Raw genomic sequence first — 20,687 nt, 5'->3', positions numbered from 1 at the left:
CTCACGCATGTAACCGGAGATGATCTCAGTCATTGTGGACCATCAGAACAGCGTGTAATATGTCTTTACAGTATGTAGCGTTGGATCAATAAAAGGATAGATTTTTGGAATGGCAATCAGGAATTGGAATAATCTTTTTGGATACCATCTGATCTCAGGTAAGGAATCTATTTTACCAGTCTTAGGATAATCAGACCTGTTTTCACGGAGATATAAGCTTTTCCCCTATGTTTGATATGGCCGTTTGGCTGTGCGAGCGATCAGGAAATATATCAGAGCAGATATCAGATCGCCTATATAGCGTGCATACGTACACATATACTATCGATAATCTAGCGTTTATTTGAAAACGATTCATAAATAGGCCGAAAAATGTGAAAGTTTTTTGTGTATTCTAGAATATTCCGTTTATTATGGAATATTTTTATTTTCCTTGAAAACGAGGGCTTTTCAAGATGCTATAAAACGGAAATGAACCGATAAAAAAACAATCCGCTTCGACAATGTTGACTGGAAAATGAGTCATTGATAAGCGACGGGCAGATTAGACACATAGCCATAATTTAAAACATAGATTAGGCGATATTAACGCTAACATTGAAGTGGATGCTGGGCATTCAAGCACTAAATCGTGCGCCCCCTGCTGGGCACTGAAAGTGTTAAAAACAAGACAGTCTCATAAAGGCATGGCTTCCCTGTGCAATCTTTAGCTATGGATACCTAGTTACTAGGTGTGCAGTTTGCCAACATTGATAACGTTGCGTAACATTAGCTCGGCTAACGTACGTAGATAACGTCCCCTACGTTACTACAGTTGACAACGTTAGCTTGGCTAACAACGTACATTGCTAATGTTGATAATGTTGCTTATCGTTGCAAACGTTAGCTTTGCATGTTGCTAGTGTACGTTGAAAACTTTGCGTAACATTAGCTTGTACGTTGCCAACTGAAGGATGTCTATGTTTTTCAATGTGTATATATATATCGGTGGGTGACAGCATCTACTCAGACTGATCTATATATCTTAAAAGTAGGGCAGCCAGTTCTGTGTCTCCACGGTAGCAAGCAGGGTGTGTGGCTCCGAGGTCGTTCGGCAGCTTGTAACATAAACACTGATAAGGACTGAGAGCGGGCAGGGTTTTGGTCAGAGAGAGAGCTATGGGGAGAGTTTGACATCGCCGTTGCTATAGTGATTTGGGTCAAAGGACCAGTTGTCAAAGACAGCGTGTCACATAGTAACGAGAAGAGGGGGCGGGCATGTTGTTGCTAGGGAGAAGACGTTATGATGCGAGTTCCTTCCGGGTAAGGTTTAGACTAAGACACGAGGTGGAGTCGAGTAGACACCACAGAGACTTTGAAACGATTCCCCCCCCCCTCCCTCCCTCCCTCCCTCCCTCGCGGGGAGGGGTGGAGGGGAGAAATGAAGTGCCACGACATCAGGGAAGGCTTTTGGATAACAGCTAGGCCGCCACGACCACCGAGCGGGGTAACAGGAGAGATCATTAGAATAATGACTTAAGACTGAATCAAAGACTTTTCAAGGACATTACAGAACTGTCTTCCATCTGGTACAGAGGCTCTGTTTATAGAATAAACAACGTTTTCCAAGAAAGGTACCATCGTCTGCCAGTGTAAAATTCGTATGATTACATATAAGGGGAATGACATCGATGTACAGCCAGTATGAGAAGGTCGACTTCTGAGAGAGAGATAAACACAACGCAGAAACTACACGAACACAGATGAAGAGGTGATACTGGCTGATTATGGTCGAAATCAAACACAACGATGAAAAGAGCTTGGCTAACATACAAGTTTCTTTAATAGTTGTCATACAGAAGTACAGAATACTTTCATACAAAATGCTTCTTACTGTTACGCTCCAGAGACTGTGCTAGACAAGATAGTATCAAATACGTATAACATACGTTGCTAAAGTTAACATCACTAGTAGCTACTACTAGCTAAGGTGTTACCTTGTGGTTCACTGTATGCACATGAGCTGTGCTTGTGCACTAGCAGCGTGGGCTGTGATTGGTCTACTTTTGTGGGAACAGACAGACAGAGATACACAGACAGACAGAGGGCTGGCGGCCAGCGCCACGTTGTAAGAGAGGCATCTCACCTCACACAGTCCCCTGTGTTCGATCTCCTTGATGCAGTAGACTACCAGCATGGGGATCTTGGGGGAGGTTGGTGGAGCAAAGTCAGCCAGGGTGGCCTAGACAATAGACACAGGTAGAGAAATAGGTCAAATGGCTTCATACTGGAGAAACACTTTAAAGAGATACTCTGTTGGGACCATTATAGGGATACTCTGTTGGGACCATTAAAGAGATACTCTGTTGAGACCATTAAATGGATACTCTGTTGGGACCATTATAGGGATACTCTGTCGGGACCATTAAAGAGATACTCTGTCGGGACCATTAAAGAGATACTCAGTCGGGACCATTAAAGAGATACTCTGTCGGGACCATTAAATGGATACTCTGTCGGGACCATTAAAGAGATACTCTGTCGGGACCATTAAAGAGATACTCTGTTGGGACCATTATAGGGATACTCTGTCGGGACCATTAAAGAGATACTCTGTCGGGACCATTAAATGGATACTCTGTCGGGACCATTAAAGAGATACTCTGTCGGGACCATTAAAGAGATACTCAGTCGGGACCATTAAAGAGATACTCTGTCGGGACCATTAAAGAGATACTCTGTCGGGACCATTAAAGAGATACTCTGTTGGGACCATTAAAGAGATACTCTGTTGGGACCATTAAAGAGATACTCTGTCGAGACCATTAAAGAGATACTCTGTTGGGACCATTAAAGAGATACTCTGTCGGGACCATTAAAGAGATACTCTGTCGGGACCATTAAAGAGATACTCTGTCGGGACCATTAAAGAGATACTCTGTCGGGACCATTAAAGAGATACTCTGTCGGGACCATTAAAGAGATACTCTGTCGGGACCATTAAAGAGATACTCTGTTGGGACCATTATAGGGATACTCTGTTGGGACCATTAAAGAGATACTCTGTCGAGACCATTATAGGGATACTCTGTTGGGACCATTATAGGGATACTCTGTTGGGACCATTATAGGGATACTCTGTCTGGACCATTATAGGGATACTCTGTCGGGACCATTAAAGAGATACTTTGTCGTGACCATTAAAGAGATACTCTGTCGGGACCATTAAAGAGATACTCTGTTGAGACCATTATAGGGATACTCTGTCGGGACCATTAAAGAGATACTCTGTCGGGACCATTAAAGAGATACTCTGTTGGGACCATTAAAGAGATACTCTGTTGGGACCATTAAAGAGATACTCTGTTGGGACCATTAAATGGATACTCTGTTGGGACCATTAAAGAGATACTCTGTTGGGACCAGCGTTTCCGTTAGCCGGTAATTACCGGTATTTGACCGGCAAAATCTGTTGAAGTCCGACATATTTAATCTCTCCGGTCTTAATGTCCGGTGAAAATAATTCCCTGAGTCTAAGCACAATTTGATTATTTGAATTGTATTAAAATAGGCTAAAATTAAATAGCCTATGCGATGAACGAAACGATCATTACATTTGTTTCCTCGTTGCTTCTAATAATGACAACGACGTTGTCAGCGAGAGCTTAGTGCTGGGTGTGCGAACTTTTGTGAAGCTGCAGAGCCGGAGCAGCAGCAGCACAATGCAGTATTCCAGCAGTACTCCAATTCAGCCATTTTCAATTCAATGTTGGGTGGGGGGCGCTGCTGTGCGGTCCCCAGAAAAGAGCCAATAACAGCTGAATCAGCTGCTCTGCAGCGCCATACTCTTTGCAAATAAGTCGTTGCGAGGTGGAGAGAGTCGTCACGCAAACCCACGATAATGTTGCCGTCTCTCTCTGCCAAATTTCTCAGTTCTTCGCTTGATATAATTAATACAAATGTCCAATATAACGGAATTCGTTAGCTCATAAAAATGTGATTATAACAGACTGTTGTTTATTAATGTCGGGCGACTGCCCACAGACACCTATTTGATTTAAAGTCGGCAGCAGCACGAGTCTCGGGACTTATTTTATTTGGAATATAATGACTTTATACGCAAAAGTAGCCTAGTTTTAAGTAAAAATATTATAAATCTACATGCCTTGAGGATGTCATTCTTTATATAGCCTACCTATCAATTGTTTTTAAGCTCAATAAACTCGGAATTTCTCTCATTTGACCGGTAGATCTACCGGACACTGAGGCCGGCAACAATTTTTTCTAACGGAAACCCTGGTTGGGACCATTAAAGAGATACTCTGTTGGGACCATTAAAGAGATACTCTGTTGGGACCATTATAGGGATACTCTGTTGGGACCATTAAAAAGATACTCTGTTGGGACCATTAAATAGATACTATGTCGGGACCATTAAAGAGATACTCTGTTGGGACCATTATAGGGATACTCTGTTGGGACCATTAAAGAGATATTCTGTTGGGACCATTAAAGAGATACTCTGTTGGGACCATTAAAGAGATACTCTGTTGGGACCATTAAAAAGATACTATGTCGGGACCATATAGGGATACTCTGTTGGGACCATTATAGGGATACTCTGTTGTGGATGGTTTAAACTTGTGTTTGCATGTTGTGGTGTGGCTTAAAACTTGGACCCAGTGTGCTGCCTGTCTGAAGCTGCCCGGTTTGCTCAGAACACAGCCAGACCTCAGACCATGTGACTCGGTTAAGTCAGCTAATGGCTATGTATCGATTACACTGTCAATTTCATACCACTATGATTTATCTAAAAGAAAATCCAAAACATCCTTTTAAGCATTTTAAAATGGCCCCATTAACTTCCATTAGCATGATGCAAAAAAGATTTCTCCTCTCAAAAAAAGAAATAAATAGGTCTTAAAAATAGTCCCTTTAAAGCCAAAGGGTGCAGTACCTCAGTGTTCCTGATGGGGGTGCTGATAGCGGAAGGGTTACAGGGTGTGACGCAGCGCTCGCGACACTCTGGGTGGGTCACCATCCTGCAGTCCTGGCACCGCAGGTACATCTTCCCAAACTTGGTTCTCCTTCCACACGGCGCACAGAACTCTGAGCGGATCACCTTGGTGGAGCGGGGAGGACAGCAGGCGAGTCAGGATGGTATATTACACCGTCGATAATGGACTTTTACATTTGTTTCCAAGTCCGACGTGTGAGCAGAGGAAATGAAACGTGACTGACCGTTATTGATTGTTGAATGATAGTGATTGTTATTCACCGAATATATTGCCTAAATATGTTGTGTGCCATACTTCAATCTGTGTGTGTTATAAACCGTTAGCATTGTATATAGTTACATGTATTACTGAATTCCCCCTTTAAAAAGGTCCTATCAGTGATACAAACATGAACAAATGAGTAGCCCGAGTCCCAACCACCAGAAATGTGAAATAACAATGGAGACGTTTTCACTCTTGATACAAGGACTGACACAAGACTATGAATATAAATATGTAGACTATAAATATGAGTTTTTAAATGCATTTGCTGCTGTATTTTAGGCTTGTTTGCATTAGTAATGTTTGTAAACATTATAGTAAATCGGATCTGCATTCCGGTTTATAAAATTGGTTAAAAGTTCCAAAGGGCTTATTTCCCCCCATCTACAAATCAAACTCTTCATGCATGTATGATATGGTCAAAAACATCCCAGACTGGGGCTTTAATGGACTTCAACAAAGCGATGCCACCAGCACTTCTAATGCAGGTAGAGATACAGAACTTTTGAACTACGTCACGCGTTTGACAGACGTGTCGAGTCGATGGCAAATTTCCTCCTACCGTTTTAGTGATGAAATGGTGTTTCTTTCCTCCCCTGGGGGTCATCATGATCGAGCGAGGGACATCCCTGGCTGGCGTGCTGGGAGCCTCGCTGGCCGTCTCCGATTGGTCCGTAGTGGTTGTATCAGCCCACGCAGCTGCAACTATGGTAGATAGGCACAATCATGAGTCAGTCAAATCTCAAGACCAGACTCCATGTTCTGCAAAACCATTTATTCAATACCAATATATATACTGTATATATAATATATACTGTATATATATCTGTATGTGTATATGTATGTATTACAGCAACTGTATTAATTGTATGTTCAAATGAATTAAAAGGGGAATGTCACACATTTTAAGAATTTACATGTGTTATTCCTGTGCCCCAGGACAGTATTTGTGAACATACACCACTCTCTCCTGAAGCAAAACATTAGGGCCCATCAATTGTTTGTGTGAGCTCTTACATCAAAATGAGGTAAAAATTCTTAGCAATAGTACAGTATAAACCTCATTAGTTTGTGAGAACTTAATTTTCTTTTTTCAATTAAACATTTTATTGTGCCACAAAGTCTGTGCCCAATTTATTGTCTCTGGAGCAGCCCCAGATTTTACACCCAAATGAGGGTTCTCCCTCTTAATTCTAGCTTCCCTGTGTTAACACTTCCTTCCGTCAATCCTTCTTCCAATTTGCTGCTCCCAGCAGTTGAAACAAGATGCAAAAGACTTTGAAAATGGACAAACTGATCCCCCCTCACTACTTTTAAGGACTCTATCGCAGAGTTGTTTACACACGCCTGCAACTGTCACCCAGCCTTTTAACTGTAATTTGATTGTTCTGCTTCATGCCCCTTTGTAATTTTATTTGGTAGTTTGATGTGTGTTTTAATCTTTTCCCTTACCTCTGTGATGCATGTACCATCTCTGTCTCTTTTCTATTTTTTTTTTGTTTTGTTTTTTTCCTTCCCTGTTCCCCTGACCTTTTGTCCTCTCACCAGGCTGTCATTTTAGATAAGCATTTGTTCTTAATTGACCTGCCTGGTTAAATAAAGGTTAAATAAAATAAACAAGGAATGTTCTCACTGCTCTTCCTTCTGCTGCGTGTGTAGTAGGGAACCGTCTGGACGGTGGAGATGGCCTCCACAGGACCTCCGTTGGCAGGGACAGTGATTATAGTCTTGGTCACCACAGACTCATTAACCTGGATCATGAGAAACACACAATTCTATTCTGTCATTTTTAGGAAACCAAGTCATATACCACGGCCAGAAAACGGACGCTCGGGGGCCTAAATGCTTTCTAAAGTTGGCAACGTCCCTCATTTTAATTACACGAACAAAAGGAATTCCCCAAATCATCCACTTATTCTTTGGGAAAATGCTTTGGGAATTTCCTTTTAATATAATAACAATTTCCAGTGCTCGTCTTAAATGTCTTTCAGGGCAGTTTCCTAATGAGAGATGGTTAGAAGATGCTCCAGGTTACCCTCTCAGGCGTGCGGCCGGTGGAGCGCGGCTTCTTTAACACCTGCGGAACATCGACGAGTTTCCTAGAGGAACGCTGTGGATCAAACAACAAAGCAAGTTAGAAATCAGATTCTCTGGATGTGGCTATTATTATTATTCATCGTAGTTGGAGGAAGTTAATTAAAAAATGTAATGCACTATGATTACTCTCAATTAAATGCAGTGTGATCCGGTTACATTAGTTGCTCTGCATAGTAGTGCGTTATATTACTCATTAGACTTTATATTATACTTGTTACAAGGATGGGCAATTAATGGAGTAATAATATGAATGAATATGGTGAAGATTACATAACAGTGCCACAATCGCAGCATGATGATAAGTCATATTATAGCTTACAGTGGGAATTCTTGAAAACCCAAGATGAACAAAACTAAACAAAATCAATAGACTGTATGCAAATTACTTTCTTAATAATCTTCAGTGGAATATTGATCACTTAAGCTGAAACAGTTTCTAGCCTAGTTTTCCCAGAACCCCCCCCCCCAGCATCATCATCTTCCTCTTATCATAGCCATGAGCATGAACATCCTTTAATACAATTATACAGCAATGGCCCTCATGGGGCTTCTTATTAAGAAATAAATACTGCATGACTCACTCTCTTCTGCCGCTTCCTCAGTCTCACTGTCCTCATCGCAGAGGGGTCCCAGTCCTAGAGAGAGCGATTTATTGACATTGACATTTATTGGGACATTTAAACATTTTACTTCACATGATTTTGAGTGCAATTGTTTTAACCAATGCTAATAGTTGCGTCTTATTGTCCGATTTATCTTTGCTTTGTTGTTGTTCTGCCTATTGTAATCTCAGCATTATTGAGGGTCCACCATCAATAACCTCTGAGGATCTAAATAAACGTTGAATGAATGAATGAATGAATGAATGAATGAATGAGAGTGACAGAGAGAGTGACAGAGAGAGTGACAGAGAGAGAGAGACGGAGACAGAGATATATTGAGAGATATATTGTGTAAAATGTTTTATTAATGTACACCCTAGGTCACCAACCCGTCGATCTTGATCGACTGGTCAATCTTTGAGACTGTCCCTGTAGATCTTTCCATGGAAATTAAAAAAGAAAAAAGAAAATTATAGATCTTACCCTGAGAGTCCACATTACAGTTCTACTTTTGTTTTGATGTCAAAAGTTATGCTGCACTTAGCACTGACTGAGAAAGCACACATACAGTTCTACTTTTGTTTTGATGTGAAAGTGATGCTGCACTTAGCACTGACTGCACTTAGCACTGACTGAGAAAGTACACATTACAGTTCTACTTTTGTTTTGATGTGAAAAGTGATGCTGCACTTAGCACTGACTGAGAAAGTACACATTACAGTTCTACTTTATAAAATGCTAATTGTAAATATGTTTGTCAATGTTAATAAAATTAGAAAGTCCACATTACAGTTCTACTTTTGTTCTGATGTGAAAAGTGATGCTGCACTTAGCACTGACTGAGAAAGTACACATTACAGTTCTACTTTATAAAATGCTAATTGTAAATATGTTTGTCAATGTTAATAATATGACAAAGTCCACATTACAGTTCTACTTTTGTTTTGATGTGAAAAGTGATGCTGCATAAGATGACTGCACTTAGCACTGACTGAGAAAGTACATAATAGTTCTACTTTGACGTTTTAATGTTGGACCAAAGCATTGCATGTAATTAGAATACAGGCAAATAAAAGTAATTTAGTTTAAAGTACAATCTTGGCTGTCTTTTTCTCTCAACGCTTCAATAGGTAGATCTTGCCTTCACCACAAAAAAAAAAGCGATCTTGGGCTTAAAAAGGTTGGTGACCACTGATGTACACTGTCCCCCTTGAACAAATAAAGTAAACCTAAACCTACCGGTAATCAGTGATAACCATTACAATGCATAAGATGTAGGAAAATCCAACTTCTTACCAAAGAGTCGTCTGTTTGGTCGTAGCTGATGTCTGACAGCATGGAGACTGATTCATCGATCCTGGGTAACCTAGAAGACGTATGATGGACTAAAGTTAAGCATATGACACTTTTTTGCTTAAGTTTCAACAACTTTATACAACTTCCTTGAAATATGTGGGACTATGTTAGGTTTTAGAATAAATAAATAAATAAAATAAATAAATAAATAAATAAATAAATAAATAAATAAATAAATAAATAAATAAATCGTTTATTTTCCAGCACCTCTTCCTTCCCTTGTGTTGAACATGGTGTTTCCGGTGACTGTAGCAACACCCTTTAAAATAACGATGTCCTTCCCTACCTGGCTTCCCTATAGCCAATGTTCAGTGTGGTGTAGGTTATGTTTAGGCTTATAGGGCAGTACATTAGGTACAGTGTGGTGTAGGTTATGGTTAGGCTTATAGGGCAGTACATTAGGTACAGTGTGGTGTAGGTTATGGTTAGGCTTATGGGGCAGTACTAGATTATGGTTAGGCTTATGGGGCAGTACTAGGTTATGGTTAGGCTTATGGGGCAGTACATTAGGTATAGTGTGGTGTAGGTTATGTTTAGGCTTATAGGGCAGTACATTAGGTAGTGTGGTGTAGGTTATAGTTAGGCTTATAGGGCAGTACATTAGGTAGTGTGGTGTAGGTTATAGTTAGGCTTATAGGGCAGTACATTAGGTATAGTGTGGTGTAGGTTATGTTTAGGCTTATAGAGCAGTACATTAGGTAGTGTGGTGTAGGTTATGGTTAGGCTTATAGGGCAGTAGATTAGGTACAGTGTGGTGTAGGTTATGTTTAATCTTATAGGGCAGTACATTAGGTACAGTGTGGTGTAGGTTATGTTTAGGCTTATAGGGCAGTACATTAGGTACAGTGTGGTGTAGGTTATGGTTAGGCTTATGGGGCAGTACATTAGGTACAGTGTGGTGTAGGTTATGGTTAGGCTTATGGGCAGGGCTTGACATTAACACCCGCCAAATGCGGGTAGAATTCAGCAGTGGCATATAACTCCATCGTTCTTACCAGCCACTTTGTCAGGTGACCAATGTTACCTTTTACTGTATTAATCTGAACCATAGTATTATTGGGGCAGTACATTAGGTACAGTGTGGTGTAGGTTAAGGTTAGGTTTATAGGGCAGTACATTGGGTAGTGTGGTGTAGGTTATGGTTAGGCTTATAGGGCAGTACATTAGGTACAGTGTGGTGTATGTTATGTTTCTCCACCCCACCCCCTCTCGCAAGAATGAACGAACGTCAATCCCAGATTAGACGCACCATCTTCATTGGTTACATTTTAACTGAGTGGCCCACACCCCCATTACAGGATTCAAGATTTTAAGGAATGAGCGAACACATGCAAGTAAATCATCAACAATGTGTCCCTGGTATAACGTGCCTCTATGTGCCAACAGTGTAGAAAACCAAGTGGCTTTGTTTTGATATGCGTCTCTTCTATCGGATGTTAGTATTAAGAGATGTTTACTGATTACAATACCAAAGTTGTATCCTGGTATTGACCTGATATCCCAGACCAGCATCAGTAGGTGACCCCTAGTTAGAAGGTTCAGACCTGCAGCTGGAGTTGAGGTTGGCCCTGGCTGCCTAGTTAGAAGGTGCAGAGCTGTGGCTGGAGTTGAGGTTGGCCCTGGCTGCCTAGTTAGAAGGTTCAGACCTGCAGCTGGAGTTGAGGTTGGCCGTGGCTGCCTAGTTAAAAGGTTCAGACCTGCAGCTGGAGTTGAGGTTGGCCCTGGCTGCCTAGTTAGAAGGTTCAGACCTGCAGCTGGAGTTGAGGTTGGCCGTGGCTGCCTAGTTAGAAGGTTCAGACCTGCAGCTGGAGTTGAGGTTGGCCCTGGCTGCCTAGTTAAAAGGTTCAGACCTGCAGCTGGAGTTGAGGTTGGCCCTGGCTGCCTGCGCTGCCTGGGAGTGTGCGCTGAGGAAGGCCAGGGCAGAGCGCTGCTCCTCACTCAGGTGGACACTGCTGCTGTTGTTCTCGGAGATCAGCAGCTCCCGGATCAGCTGCAGTTGACGCTCCTATAGTCACACAAACACTTCAGTGATTAGGAACAACAAACGGTAGTGTATACAATGCTCATCAATGCATACCAATCAGTAACCTGTGTCCAGCAATGTAAGAAATACCATTATTACCCTCTGGGACCTAGTACATATATCCAGTTTTGGGGGTTGCTGGGGAGGGACAAGGGATCTTGAGGGGCAGGGGTAAACATAAAAGTGTGACCATCTTAAAGCTGGGAACCTGAAGATTAATTTGAGATGCAATTTAGCACTGTGTGTAAATGTTTTCTAGTCCTAAATCTGTAATAAACATTGCGTTTTGATTTGTGCCGATAACATTTTTGAAAGTTTAGAGTGCATTATTAAGGAAACATATGTTGGCCATTCCCAAGCTCATTATGTTTGGTAGATGGCTGCATCAAGTTTTGGGTTGATACCATTTACACAGATAAACAGATTGGGGGAAATCTGGGAGTGTTGCATATTTGGATTTTATGGTGTTTTTTGTGTTCTTTATTGTGATGTTTCTTCTTGACTTGTTCAAGAAGACTTGTACAACCTATGGGGGCATTACCTTGTGATTTTGGGCGTTACAAATACATTTGATTTGGTTCATTACCGAACCAATCATGCTCATGCTATGATTTTGTATCAACTTTTGATTTCTGCAACAATTGTTTTTTACATTGTACCCTTGTACAACTTAAGTACAAGTAGCTTTTTCTGCAGTGTTGCGAGGGACAACACGTTTGATATGTTCATCCACATCATTGATACTACACAAACCAAGAAGGCGTACAGTATGTGAAGCCGTGATCTCCAAGTAACCTCTAGCGTTCTACTCACCAGCTTCTCGTAGTCGGCCTCTGCCTTCTGCCGCCGGCGTATCTCCACGTCCACCTGGTTGCGGGCGTGCTTCAGCTTGACCTCCAGGGCCCCACACTCCGTCTCAGCCTTGGCCAGCACGCCTTGACAGGAGCCCAGGTCCTCGTTCGTCTGCAGCCACCGCTTACGGCACTCCTCGAAGTTCATCGCCATCTTGATGAACTCTGGATGACACACAGGGGTGGTGGTTTGTACGTGGCAGGTACTCTCAAGAGTAGAGCTGTGAATCCTCAATTTATTTTTTTATTTTAATAATGGATTATGTTCCGTCACTGCATCAATGCTGAATCGGCCACGCCCGCATCGCGATGCATCTTAGAATCGATACATTTCCACAATTGAGAGGGGGCCCTATTAACTGTTACACCGCTGAACGGCATGCTGGGAGAACAGAAAAGAATGATGCAGAAAGAGACTGGAAAATGGAGATGTTACATGGTAGCAATGTTTTGTACATTTGCCATGTTGTTTCACTAAGCTCACACATTTCAAGCATCAGTGATGTAACGTTTATAATGAATGCTTTTGTTCACGGAAATACGCTCACTTGGTCCGCTAGCGTTAGTAATTTAGCATGTTAGCTTGATTATGTCACGTTCGCTATTAACCCATTCAGTGCCAACCACGAGATTAGTCGGGTTAACTCGCCATGCGTTGAGTGCCAAGACCCGAGAAAACTCGGGTTTTAATCGTTATTTCTTTTATTTAGGGATGCACCGAATGGGAAATTCTTGGCCGAAACCGATACCGAAAATAGAAAACAGTTGGCCGAAAAACGAAAGGCCGAAAATGATTCATAGAATAGATTTTTTTTTTACCAATGTTGTGGAACATTATGATTATGGAAAAATATATGATTATGGCAAAACTTAACTTAAATAATAAATAATCACTATTATGGGTCCATAAAACATTTATTCAGCACTTCTGAATGCATACAGTACATTAATTCCATATTTTCTCTGGCTGCCGCAGCGGACATCTGTGCTCTACTGAGCGCACCTTTCTAGTCCCCAGCTGAATGTGCTCGCTTGACTCAGCACAGTAGACGCGCGACAGACGGACAGCGTCAATGTGAGAAACACAACCCCCCCCCCCCCCCCCCCCTCTCGCTCTGAATAATATGCATATTAGATCCGCAACGGGCATATAGTAAATAAGGATATAAAAGCATGTTAAAGACGCATTTATTGGACACGTTGCGCGCAGAGTTTACATAGAAACAGCGCGACTCCCGACAGCGCGACATCATCACAACAACACGCGAATAATATGCATTTTAGATCACTCCTACCGCGACAGGCATATAGTAAATAAGGATATAAAAGCATGTTAAAGACGCATTTATTGGACGCGTTGCGCGCAGAGTGTACATAGAAACAGCGCGACTCCCGACAGCGCAACATCACCACAACAACACGCAAGGTTGTTAGGTTGTTTCTCTTTCGGTGATATATTTTCGGTGAAAAAACTCTTTCGGCCGAAAGCCGAAAGGCCATTTTTTGCCATTTTCGGCCGAAAACTTTCGGTGCCGAAATTTCGGTGCATCCCTATTTATTAGCAATATCCATTCATTTCTCATCCATCCAGCCTGACGTTATCATTGGGAATGGGTCCGAGCTCGAAAAGGGCAAATACCGCCACCTATCGTCTCCCGGATGGTATTGCACATCATTGGATTGGATTGGATGGGACTGTGCATCAGAGAAAAACTCCGGTCCGGGGTTTTCCCATCTCTGGCAAGCAGAATCTGTTACCACATTCACTGGGGAGGCTCGGAGCAGCTTTCGATTATGTGTTTTGAATTGGTGCTATAACGTTGGATCAATAAACACGATCAATATTTGGAATGGCGATCAGGAATTGGATTCATCTTTTTGCAGAACATCTGATCTGAGGTAAGGACTCTATGTTACCAGTCTTGGGTTAATCAGATGTTCCTATCACCGCCATCGCAGCGTGCGTGTGTGTGTGTGTCAGTGTGTGTGTAACGTTAGCCGTATCCACGGCATGGATAATCTATTTTTCAGCCCGCTTCTCTAGCGTGCATAAGTACACATATACTATAGATAATCTAGCGTTTATTTGAAAACGATTCATAAATCAGCCGAAAAATTACAACGTGTTTTGTGTATTCCAGTAAAGGGCTATTATCGCGGATTAGCCCTAATATGGTCAAAGGGGCGTGGCTCTGAATGAGTTAAGTAAAATCATATGGTTTTTTTTTAAACTTTTATTTATAGCATTTTCAGCTTTTTCTGGCCATGCAGGACCAATAGATAGAGGGAGAGAGCGAGAACGGGAGGAGAGGTAGGGAAGACATGCGGCAAATGGTCGCCGGGACTGGGAAACGAACCCGGGACGACCGCTTCGCGACTATGTGGTGTGCTACTGGAGCGCCCCAGTAAAATCATATGTTAACGTGGGGGACACACACACACATAGCTAGAAAATTACTCAAGAAAAGGTAAAAGAATAGTATGGTAAAAAGTTGTCCAGCACTTAAAATAAATTGTTCAGATTTTTGGAACCCTAAAACCTAATTTACCAACAATGTTGATCTGTAGAATATTTTCTCAGTGGAATCAACGCTGTTCCTCATACTAGCTCCGGATAGTTAACTACAAATGAATGTAAGGTCAATGGGGTCAAGCTCCTGGTTGTACAAGCTGACTGAAGACAATCTATCACGTTGACTTCTCTTTCTGGAGGGAGAAGTGTGTGAGTGTGTGTGATGAAATGTGGAGTGGTCAGCCAGTGTGTGTGTGTGTGTGTGTGTGTGTGTATCCACTCCAGTATGTGCCCTCGCCTCACTTTTAGTGGCATTAAAACAGTTAATTTTCCAAAGAAAATAAATATCAGGTCCTTCTGTGCCACAGACAAAAAATAGAAATTAAATAGTTATTATTCAAGAAAAAGGATCTCTAGTTTCAGTATCGGCAGATATCCAAATTAAGGTATCGGTATCTGAACTATCTGAAGGTGCGAAACGGTGCATCTCTACTTCGATGGTTCTACAACTTTCTTTGAGAACCACCATCACTATGAATAATAATGAGATCTCAAGTCAACCTGCCTGGTTAAATAAGCATTTGTGTGTCACCCCATTTCCTGGGCAGGGCAAAGCCACAACATAGCTGAAACAAAGTGAATGGATGTGACAATAGACCTTCTCCTTTGTTGAAATGGAAATGTACTTCATTATCTGCATGCTTGAGATGGAAATTAGATCTACTGACCACCGCCCCCCCCCCCCTCCCCCCTCCTGCGTCTTTAGCTGCAACCAGCCTGAAACCTAGATGTGTATAGCTTGTGTCTGTTCCCTGACCCCAATACACATTGTAGCAGATGTCTCCGCTGAATTTATGCTGCTATATCTAGGTTAGACCTGGCCTACTCTGTAATTGCAGCACCTGTACACATTTTGACAAGGAAACGCCAGAGACTGCTCCCCAGCTCCCTGATTAATGTTTCTTCTAGCCATAGCACCACGACACACAGTCAGCTCGACTTGAAAGTCACACAGGCAGCTCAATCCATCCATGTTTACTCACAGCAGGTCCAGAGGTCTCACTACAGTACTAACTGAAGCAGTATGTGGGGATGTGGTGTGATTGAAAACTTTATTAACAGATTGCAGAATGGGTACAGTACAGTACAGCTCAATACATACAATTGTTAAGGGGATGCAGACCAGAGAAATACTTTCGTCTTGTTTACATCAGGGTCCCCCATTTTCAATTCATCATAACATATATGTGGGACTTACGTGGTTCGATGCCCTCCGTTAGAATGTCCACATGGGCTCGCAGACTCTGGAACTGGTTGTGCAGGTTCAACTTCACCACAGACGACTCCATCGTGTGTCCTAGTTAGTAGATACTGTAACATTATGGTGCATACTTTCGGTTAACTTTTGCAGCAGGATATTATTGATAGCATTCCTTTAGTTGTCACCTGAAGTTACAACACAATGAATGATTGAAAACTTTATTTAACAGATTGCAGAATGGGTACAATACAGTACAGCTCAATACACACAATTGTTAAGGGGATGCAGACCAGAGAAAGACGTTTGTCTTGTTTACATCAGGGTCCCCCATTTTCAATTCATAGTGACATTTATGACATACACAACATATATGACATTTATGGCATAGGGACATACATGACATACAGGTATTTAGTACCGTTACATTTGTGACATATACGATATACAGAAGTTGACTATGAGCAACAAACCTGTATGTCTAGCAAGATCACCAACGTTATTCATTAATTATTTTTTGCAATAACCCTGTAGTGACGCTATGTGTCTCAGCGTTCTAGTTAGCTTCCTAGCTTATTTAGTAAACAACAAAAAAAGACACTCACCTATCAAATATCCCTCCTGTGACAGTATAGCTTGGCAACCTTGTAATGTCGCTACCGGCGTCAGGTGTTATATGAGTTGAAACCAAAGATTAGCTAACTAACTAACACATTGTAGGAGTTGGTAGCATTAGCCTAGCGCGCCGCACGGCCACACCTGTGTCTCTGTCAGGACTGACTCCTCTGCGCTCTGCTTCAAACTTCAAAAACAGCGCTACTTTTCTTCTTCGAGTCTGTGTCAGAGACGGTAGTGCACTCTGTCGCCTCCTCACGTCCCGAGAGTGTAATTGCACGGATGGCATAGCAATCACACCACTTACTATCTGTATCTAGCTTAGTTTTAGATGTTGTATAATTGGTATTTTTTGTTGGTTATTAAAATAAGTGGTCTACATGTTAAAACAATAGCTCTACGTTCCGACAGCCATCACTGATATAGAGTGTTTTGTCAGTAACATGGGTCCGGGTCCCTCCTCCGCTCTGCAATAAAGAGAAAACAGTGCCGTTCCAACTTTATCCAATCAGGAGAGAGAACTCCACACTCTAAAAATGGTCTGACACAAATAAGAAATACACATTTGTTTTAAGCAAATGTGTAATTGAAACAAGTCAAATAATCTACCAATGCAGTAAACTTATATCTAGGATTCTCTCTCCTGATTGGATAAAGTGGGAAGGGATACCATAAAATGTATTTTCTGTTTACTGCAGAGCGGAGGGACTGGGAGACCCATGTTACTGACCAAACACTCTATATCAGTGATGAAAAATACCGCTTACAGCACCTTTAAGCATAGATATAGAATAATGTTTAACTCCCTATCACCTCTAGCTGTCTTTTTGCACGGTGAGTTGAATTGTATCTACAAAATAAAGGGGACATGCTCAATAGATTCCAAGAGCTCCACGTGGAGACAGATTCAATTAGATTACATTCAAATGTATGTCATTATACAGCACAAGTACAGTACAACAAAAATAAGTTTGGCATCCAACCAGAGTACAAATGTAACAGTAAATTGCAATAGTTACATACAATGTACAGCTAGTGATTAAACTGGTACTACTGAGTAATAGTGCTAATCAGATGTATGTACAGATTTGTAATATTATTATGTACAGAGATACAGGTATAAAGACACTATTGTAGTAGTCATACTGGCTGGCAGCGTAACTAGTAAGAGTAGGTAAGGGATATCTACATATATAAATATAGAATCTATAGATATGTAAAGGACTATATGCAGGTATGTACAGACAGATGTGGATAAATATGTATATGGTAAGTATAATATATATATATATAAATATATATATATATATATATATATATATATATATATATATATATATATATATATATATATATATATATATATATATATATATATATATATATATATACAGTATTTACAGCATTATTGTACATGCTATCATACATAGTTATATGGGTTATATGCAGGTGTATAAATAGGTAAATAGGTATATAGAAGGATTGTATGCAGGTATATTCTGACAGATATGGATATATATATATGCAGTGAATATAAATGTATATATACGTATATACAGCATTATTTGACATGCTATCATACAGAGTTATATTATGATTACTACTATGATTACAGTGTAGGGCAGTTGTAGATAGTGAAAGCAGTCAGTGGGTATAAATTGAGTATATGGTAAATTACAAGGTATAAGTTACAATAAGTAATAAGGTATAACCCTTCTCATGGACCCTTCTCAAAATGCTTGAGGTGAAACAGCCCAAAGTCAAAACACTCTCAGTACCGGGTATTGATTGATTGATTGGTTGATTGATTGATTGATTGTATCCAGGCATGCAGGCTGATAGATATGGTAAAATGATGTGTGAAATTGTGAAACCCTGTGAAACAGACAGTGGTTTGTGTCCATTTTTAGTGGGCTTGGCGCACAGGACGTACCGGCCCTGAGCATCATTAATCAGCCACGGCTGGCATATCGGGGCTCTGCAGCAGAACTGTGCAGCATATAATGAGGGAAAACACACACATGCTCACACACACACAAACACACACACAGAGTTATTATTATGTACCTGTATTTGAAAAAAGTGTGTGTGTGTGTGTGTGTGTGTGTGTGTGTGTGTGTGTGTGTGTGTGTGTGTGTGTGTGTGTGTGTGTGTGTGTGTGTGTGTGTGTGTGTGTGTGTGTGTGTGTGTGTGTGTGTGTGTGTGTGTGTGTGTGTGTGTGTGTGTGTGTGTGTGTGCGTCCGTGTGTGCGTCTGTGTGTGCGCAGTTGTGTGCCGTGTAAATTTATTGCAAGTGATTAACCATTAGCCTAGTTGTTATGGAATAATTGATGTGTTAGATCTTCATTCTTAAATGCTCACAGGGTTGAGGTATACGAGCAGTCTTCTTTACTGTAAATTTAATTCCTCCACTCCTTAACTAAAAGTGTGTGTGTGTAGTGTGTGTGTGTTCACATTTGTCCTCTCAGTGCTGCAGGTCCATTAAGAGTTGATTTGAGATAATAGAGGCTGTCAGTCAATATGGGCTCTCTGTCTTGATCAATTATTCATCTCTGTAGGCACATTTCCTCCCGTCAAGCATCATTTAACTGACAAATCCACCGACTCGGCCGTCTCAGACCGGACTGGGCAGCCCTCTCCCATCTGCAAGAACAATTGGGCATCAACAACTCGTGCCAGAAAATAGGACATTGTCAATGTTGCAAAATGGAGCAGTTCCTTTCTAAAGAAGTGTGTTTTTCCCCCCCCTCACCCTAATGTCTTTTGTAAGTGCATGTTTATAACTGAATACAATTAGGTGTTGGTGTATTATTCATGAGTCAGGCCAAATGCCTTAAGTGGAGAAGCTCCACTTAATACAGCTCACTTTGTCCAGACAGGTAGCCTTGGGCACAGATCCAGGATCTGTTCACTCCCATGTCCCACCGCTGCAGTCATCATGTTTACTAAGCCGTGTGCATCATTCATCACAGGTCGACTCTACAGTGTTAACACCAACAACACATTAAAGGATCAACAGCAGTCTTTCTACCTACATGGTGGTGCACGGACCGGGTTGGGAGGATTACTCTTAAAATGTAATCCATCAGATGTGACTGTTTACCTACTTGTAATCAGTAATGTAATCCACTGGAATACTAAGGTTTTTGGATTACACTGCCTGCAAAATCCATATGAAGCTATGCAGATTAGTTTATTCCAATTTGATTCTAATTTGAGTGCCATTTCAATAATCCTATCATAATCTATAGCCAAAATTATATTAAATGATATTTGCAGCCATGCAAACATATCAAACAAGTAGTTATCCCATTGTTTGTTTGTTTGTTTCAGTACAAGTATCTGTAATCAGAATACTGTGTTGTTTTACAGTAACTGTAAAACAGTTCCTAATTTCCACCTCATTTTTGCATTTGTTTGCATCTAGTTTTGTACATTGTATATTTTGTATAGGTCTTTATTATTTTTACTTTTCTTTTTTACTGTATGAAGCACAATCTCAGGAGGCTCATACATAACCAAGCATTTTACTGTAATGTACATGTACCTTATATGTGACAAATAAAACAAAACTTGAACTTGAATTTGAAAACTTGAGATTAGTTACCAATATTATTTAAAAAATAACTGTAATCCCATTACATATAAACCATATAATCTATTACTTCCAAATATGAGTATGGATAGCCTACTAGTAGGAACCCATTTTGTATTATTATTATTATTGTTGTTGTTGTCGTGGTTGTTGGTGTTAGGATCACCAAAAGTGTGCTAGACGGTCCAGATCATATAAGTGCTTTTCAAAAGGGAAAAAGTTGTGGAGGCCCTAATGTGTAGAAGTTTTAGAGGTAAGCGCCCTGCTGTAGTGCTGACTACAGGGATAGGGCTTCCTAATGGATCCACAAGCAGCCTCTCGGGGACCACTTGGCAAACACATATCTACTTAGGAGAATGCTGTGCATCCAACCCTCCATCTTCCAAACATCCTGTGTTTCTGTGGGTGTCCACAGTCTGAATACGCGAAACCGAGCATTTTGATATAATTTCCCCCCCCTCCATTGACATCCCACAGTCTACTGCACTTCAGCACATAATCTCTAGTATACTTTGAGTGCA

General features: G+C 41.1%; 1 protein-coding gene across 2 annotated transcripts in view; it reads right to left on the bottom strand.

Moving 5' to 3' along the window:
* LOC311230466 (rac GTPase-activating protein 1-like) overlaps window positions 1–16,713 on the bottom strand; it is a 32,542-nt gene extending 15,829 nt beyond the window's left edge. Inside the window, exons 1-11 of one of the 2 annotated variants that reach the window (XM_084316758.1) lie at window positions 16,563–16,713; window positions 15,958–16,070; window positions 12,150–12,352; window positions 11,164–11,318; window positions 9,254–9,323; window positions 7,937–7,990; window positions 7,294–7,368; window positions 6,892–7,009; window positions 5,821–5,963; window positions 4,937–5,101; window positions 2,126–2,221 (exon numbers count right to left, since the gene is read on the bottom strand). In XM_084316758.1, the coding sequence (XP_084172884.1) occupies window positions 2,126–2,221; window positions 4,937–5,101; window positions 5,821–5,963; window positions 6,892–7,009; window positions 7,294–7,368; window positions 7,937–7,990; window positions 9,254–9,323; window positions 11,164–11,318; window positions 12,150–12,352; window positions 15,958–16,048 (1,170 nt within the window). In that variant the 5' untranslated portion in view covers window positions 16,049–16,070; window positions 16,563–16,713. The remainder of the gene's footprint in view (window positions 1–2,125; window positions 2,222–4,936; window positions 5,102–5,820; window positions 5,964–6,891; window positions 7,010–7,293; window positions 7,369–7,936; window positions 7,991–9,253; window positions 9,324–11,163; window positions 11,319–12,149; window positions 12,353–15,957; window positions 16,071–16,562) is intronic. The other variant, XM_084316757.1, reaches the window with a different exon arrangement.
* Between the last annotated feature and the right edge of the window lie 3,974 nt (window positions 16,714–20,687).

The sequence above is a fragment of the Notolepis coatsorum genome (assembly GCF_963971535.1).
Source record: "Notolepis coatsorum genome assembly, chromosome: 6".
Taxonomy (NCBI): domain Eukaryota; kingdom Metazoa; phylum Chordata; class Actinopteri; order Aulopiformes; family Paralepididae; genus Notolepis; species Notolepis coatsorum.
This window is presented reverse-complemented; position numbering and strand designations above follow the sequence as displayed.